At 43.4% G+C, this 5,909-nt stretch overlaps 1 protein-coding gene across 1 annotated transcript in view; it reads left to right on the top strand.

Annotated features, from left to right (window-relative positions):
* Window positions 1-1,742: 1,742 nt before the first annotated feature.
* The window catches only part of COBL (cordon-bleu WH2 repeat protein), a 195,936-nt gene continuing 191,769 nt past the window's right edge, over window positions 1,743-5,909 (top strand). Inside the window, 2 exon segments of the mRNA XM_029285077.1 lie at window positions 1,743-1,988; window positions 3,407-3,635. Coding sequence (XP_029140910.1) covers window positions 1,743-1,988; window positions 3,407-3,635 — 475 coding nt within the window.

The raw sequence follows: 5,909 nt of genomic DNA, 5'->3' as shown, positions 1-5,909 counted from the left end.
AGGACAGATCTAATAATGGTTTGGGATGCTAGTAAGGCAGTTATGAGGGGGTACTTTATACAATACAATCAGTTAGAGAAGAAAAAAGCCTTTGGAAAGGACCCAGAAGATACGTGATGCATATATTATAAACTAATAAAACTTTAGAAAGTTGGAAAAAATGTGAGTATTGGTTATAGGAGATTCAATTCTTAGGGGAACAGGGACTATAATATGCAGACCAGACAGTCAAACTAGGCAGTTATGTTGTCTCTGGAGCAAAAATCAAACATTTAACTTACTAAAATAATCAACCTCACTGATTACTACCCCTTTCTTTTACATGTGGGGATGATTGACACAACAAGGAATCTGAAAATAATAAAAGATTATGAACAGCTAGGGAAGAAAGTTAAAGATTTGGGAGCACAAGTGTGTTTTTATCTATACTTCAACAAAAGGCCAACATCCAATGAGGGAGCAAAGGATTTTAGAAATGAACCACTGGCTTAAAAACTGGTGTTGTCAAGAAAACTTCGGTTTCCTAGACCATGGTCTGTATTACCTACATGAAGGGCTCCTGGCAAGGGATGGATAGCACCTCATAAGACTGGAAAGAATATATATTTGGAAAATGACTGGCTCGTTTTATTAGAAGGGCTTTAAACTGAAAGTCAAGGAAACTATTGGTCCACTTATGGGAGAAGGTGGCAAAGATATAATGGACAGTAGAGAGAAAGCAGAATTGCTTAATTTATACTTAGCATCTGTCTTCACGCAAAAAGAAAAACACTATACAACTTACCAAAAACAGAATTATAAATGATAGTTTAAGGATGCAAATTAAAATATTCAAAAATAAAGTAAGAGAACATCTGTCAGCAATAGACGGATTCAAATCATCAGGTCCCGAGAGTCTACATCCCAGAGTTCTTATGGAACATGTGTCAGAACCCATATTGATTAAGGGGCTCTTTCTAATTCTATTCTTTCTATTCCTCTGGGTTTTGCCATGCTCCTGGATGGGAGGGGGGAAGATGCTGTGGGCTGCCTCTTTGTTTTCTCTATTGCTACAATGTAACTCTATCACTGTCTGCATACACACTCTTTGAACTGTCTTCCCCTTGATGTCAGCTGGAAGGGGGAAGAAAGGAATGCACTTCTGGGCATCTGGCTTATCTCCTGTTTCGGAAGGGAAGGTACAAAGACCCAACAAACACCACTACAAGCCTGAGACAGACTGGCATTATCAGCTCTTTTCCACAACGGACTTAACATTTGAACTGACCGGATGAACTATTGGGGTGGGATTTACTTGGGACTCTTTTAATCTATTGATCTGAGCGGGAAACCCTCAGATCCTGTCTATTATGCCTGAAATCAGCTTCTCCTAATAAAAGTTCCTTTTGGAAGAAACTGCTTCCATGAGTTCCACTTTCTTAGGATGAGGTTTTGAAGTAGGCCCCGACAACATGATTTCAGAACCATTGAAGCATATCTTCCAAAGTTCTTGGATTACTGGGGAACTACCTGTAGACTGGAAAAGAGCTGATGTGGTCCCATCTTCAAAAAAGGGAAAAAAACAGATTCAGGAAATTACAGACCAATCAATTTGACATCAATAACTGGGACGATCCTGCAAAATCTGCAAGCACTTAGAAACAACAAGGTTACAACCTTGACTTGATATTTTTTGTTGTGATGTATGTTGTACAGGTATTGTGAAATTTTCAAGTTAATCCTAGTTTATAATTGGCCTTTTCATGAATAACCTTCAGCATTTTTTTTCTTCCAGTAAAGCTGTGATGGATCTATTTGTAGACTTGTGCAGCCAGTACCACTTAAATCCAGCCCATTATACTTTTGAGTTGCAGTCTTGGGAGACCCAACAATCTTTGAGTTACAAGCCAAATACTTTGATAGGGACATTAGATGCAGAGAAGATACTTCTAAAATGGAAGGTTCCTGAAGAAAAAAAAATAAAGCGGCCTCCACCAAAGATTCCTGAGGTAAAAGCATTTACTTATGATCTATTTCTTGAATTATGTCCAGAAATAGAGAGGGGGATAGTCATCTCACTATGCTGGATGATTTTAGTATTGCTGATACAGACTTTTAATCCATCAAGTATCGCAAGGATAGGCATTATTGGCCAAATACATAAGGATCTAGTGATTCCACTGTACTGATTGAATTTACAGCTGGAGGTTCTTTTGGGTACATTTTTGAAAAAATGTATGGTTGCTTTATAAATTACATTCAGTTTAACATCTTAAATAATTTGATGTTTTTAAATAAGCAATATATGAATATTTATAATAATGAATGCATGAATTAACTAACTGAAGCAAACAAAAGCTTGTTGCTTGAACATCTAGGTCTGACTTAAAAGTGAGGAAACTAATTCAGGAATGGATCATATGAAATGTATAGTATAGTATATAGTTATACTATAACTGTAGTATAGTATACTAGGTAGTTCTCTGTTAACAACCACTTGTCCAGCAAATGTTCAAATTACAATGGCATTGAGTAGTGGTTACAAGTCCTCAAAATTCTGGCTGTCTCAGCATCCCCACAGTCACATGATCATAATCTGGGTGCTTAACAACTGGTTTACTCTTAGGACAATTGCAGTGTCCCATGGTGATGATTTGCAACCTTCCCTGCTGGCTTTCCATAAGCAAAATCAATCAATTCCCCTCTGTGCACCCTCCCTCAGGCCCTCTGGATTCCCGCTACTCCTCACTGGCCACCTGTACACCTTTGCATACTCCCTTGAGCCTCACTGCACTTGTCCATGCCTCTCCTACCACCCTTGCATTCTTGCTTGCCCTCTCTGAGCTTTGTTGCTCTCACACCATGCCTCACTCATGCAGCTCCTCAAACCTCATTATGCTCTTTATGTGCTTCCCATGACCTGCACACCGTTCTCACGATTCAGTGTGCTTATGCCATGTTCCACATCCCATGCATTTTGTGCATCCTCCCTGAGCTTCAATTCACTTGCGCTGTGTCTCCCCGTTAACTCGCACACCCTTCTCAGCCATTTGTATTCCTTTCCTGGCCAAATAAATTCTCCATGGTTCTAATTTGCAGGTTTTGAAACTAATTTATGAGGAAAGTTTCAGGGAATCAGGGGACCTTATAGCATGCATGCTTGTTTTCTAAGACAACTAAATCTGGTATTTTAGTAAATGTGATTTCTCTTCAATTACCTTTCTCTTCATTATTTTTTTCAGCATATGTATGAATATTGCACTTATGATTTCTGTTTATGCATATATCTATGCAGTTATAGTGTTAACGTGAAATGAATGTACAGTGTACATTTATTTTTTAGTTTTCTCATCCAGTTTAAATGATCTATTTTAATTCTATTTGAATTATATTAATGAATTGGTGTTTTTGAATTGCTTTTTCCTAGAAAACTGTGAGACTGGTAATAAATTATTTGAAGACACAAAAGACAGTAGTTCGAGTGAATCCTGAAGTTCCTCTTGAGAATATAATCCCAATCATTTGCGAAAAGTGTGAAGTTAGTCAAGAATGCATTGTTCTCTTAAGAGATAATTTCACTGGAGAAAAATTGGAATTGACAAAATCACTGAATGATCTAGGGATAAAGGAGCTTTATGCCTGGAACAAGAAAAATGGTAAGTCATAGTCTATGTTAAACTATTATAGGAAGCTACTGTATGTATTAATGCTTATAAATGGGGACGTCCATTTTGGAGGTGGCTAGTAGATCAGTAGAACTCGCTTTCAGTCTTTCTATGTGTTAAGTCCGGAGAATAATGGCGCTTGAGACGAAGCATTTCTAACAAGTCTTTATTCTCTGCTTCCATTCTACGAACAACCCGAGCAGAGGCACGCAGGCCTCCATTTATACCTTCAGATCCCCGGGCAAATTCAACCAATCACAATATGATCTTTTCCCGCCTTGCACATGCGTGCAAGGCCGGCGCCACTCAGTCTGGTCCTGGGCAGCTTCTGCAAATGCCCAGGACTCTTGCAACGTCCCGAGCCTGCCTTTTGCAGGCTCAGGACACAACACCCCTTCCCCCTGGATGAAATAAGATTGCGTCCACATGGACGCCATCCTAGTGATGGTAATATAATTAATAATGAGTTAATGTCACACAGTATATAAGGTGTGGGACTGTTCCTTTGAACCAGACCCAGTGGCCCCCAACCTTGTTTCCTTAAAGTCAACCAGCCTGGACCTTTGGTTCAGCTATTGCTATTTACCTGCTCACCTTACGTAATCGGCTAGGTATTTGGGAGGGCCTCTTACCCTGAGCGACCTTCTCGGACCTGGGGAGTTTGTATTGTTTTCCCCGTTGCTTCTTGCACTAGGTGAAGTGCCCTGTGGATGACTGGTGACTTCAGTTTGACTTTCCTGCCTGTCTCCTGTATTCGAGCAGTCAGGGCCCTGTTGATCGCTAAACCTGGTTGACCTACCCTCTATGGAGTTTTCTAACCCCTCTGAACTCATTCCCGTGTTTCCTGACGGAGTGCGGTTTTCCTGGCTCGTTTCTGTAGTGATAGGGTCTAGGGATGCCTCCCTGTTAGCCCTGATGCGTGAGGACATCCTTCTATGAGCCATTTCAGCAAGGGACATGTTCCCCCTTTGTTTTGCCTGCTCTCTTGCATGTTGTGAGTTGTGAGTATGCTCCCAGGTATTCTCTGTGTCTGGAGTATTGCTTGTTAGGGGTGGATAATTAGTCTGCCACCGGTGGGACTCCCAGGCTGGAGTGTGTGTGGGGGTGTCTGTGTACCCCCTTTCCCAAGAACTGCTACCTGAAGCACCTGTGGAGCTTGGGTGTTGAGTACCCAATTCACTCCCCACAGCCATCGTTGGCTGTTGAGTTTGATTCCCAGAATGCATTGCCCATTCCTCCTCCCCCCCTAGAGGAGACTGAGAAGGAACCATAGGCGAGTCCCGCCTCACACGTAGTTGATCAATGTGGCGGCGAAGCACGCGGCTGTCTGTCAGGGACACCTCGTAGGACAGAGGCCCCGAGACCTTGCAGACCACAGCCGGTACCCAGAGGTGGCCAGGCCCGTAATTCCTGGCCCAGACAGGATCACCTTCACGTAGGACCCGTGGTGGGTGTGGCTGAGACACCTGTGCAGCTACACGTTCTGGATACAGCCTGTCCAATTTAGTCACGAGCCGACGACCCCAACGGAGTTCGGCCGGGCACTTACCCGTGGCAGTGCACGGAGTAGTACGATGTGCCAGAAGAAAGTCAGCCAACCTGTGATGCCAGTTGCCGTAAGTCAGCTTCTTGAGGGCGTCCTTGGCGACGCGGACCATCCGTTCAGCCAGACCGTTGGTGGAAGGATGGAAGGGAGCCGAAGCAGCGTGGCGGATCATGTTGGTCTGAAGAAATCCCTGAAACTCAGTAGAAGTAAATTGAGGACCGTTATCTGACACTAGAACATCTGGCAACCCGTGTGCAGCAAAAATGTTTCTCAACACTTGAATAGTCTTGGCGGCTGTGGTAGAAGACACAGGCACGACCTCCAGCCATTTGGAATGGCTATCAACGACAACCAGGAAGAATTGACCCTGAAAGGGCCCAGCGTAATCTACATGTATTCTAGACCATGGAGTGTGTGTTTCCTCCCACCTGTGTACAGGGGCCTGGGGCATTTCAGGCCTGGACTGTTGGCAGGCATGACACCCATGGACTTGGGACTCGATGGCCCGGTCAATGCCAGCCCACCACAGATGGCTGCGTGCAAGCGCCTTCATCCTGACAATTCCAGGGTGGCCCTCATGTAATGAAATCAAGATTCTAGCCCTCAATGAGGCCGGGATCACAACTCTCGATCCCCAGAGGAGGCAGCCATTGAAAGTGGACAACTCGTGCCTCTTGACCCAAAAACGTTGAAAATCCTCCGCAGGGCACCTGTCAGGC

Source organism: Protobothrops mucrosquamatus, unplaced genomic scaffold (genome assembly GCF_001527695.2).
Source record: "Protobothrops mucrosquamatus isolate PMUCROS unplaced genomic scaffold, P.Mucros_1.0 scaffold1260, whole genome shotgun sequence".
Lineage (NCBI taxonomy): Eukaryota > Metazoa > Chordata > Lepidosauria > Squamata > Viperidae > Protobothrops > Protobothrops mucrosquamatus.
Note: the sequence above shows the minus strand (reverse complement) of the source record. Positions and strands in the feature narration are given on the sequence as shown.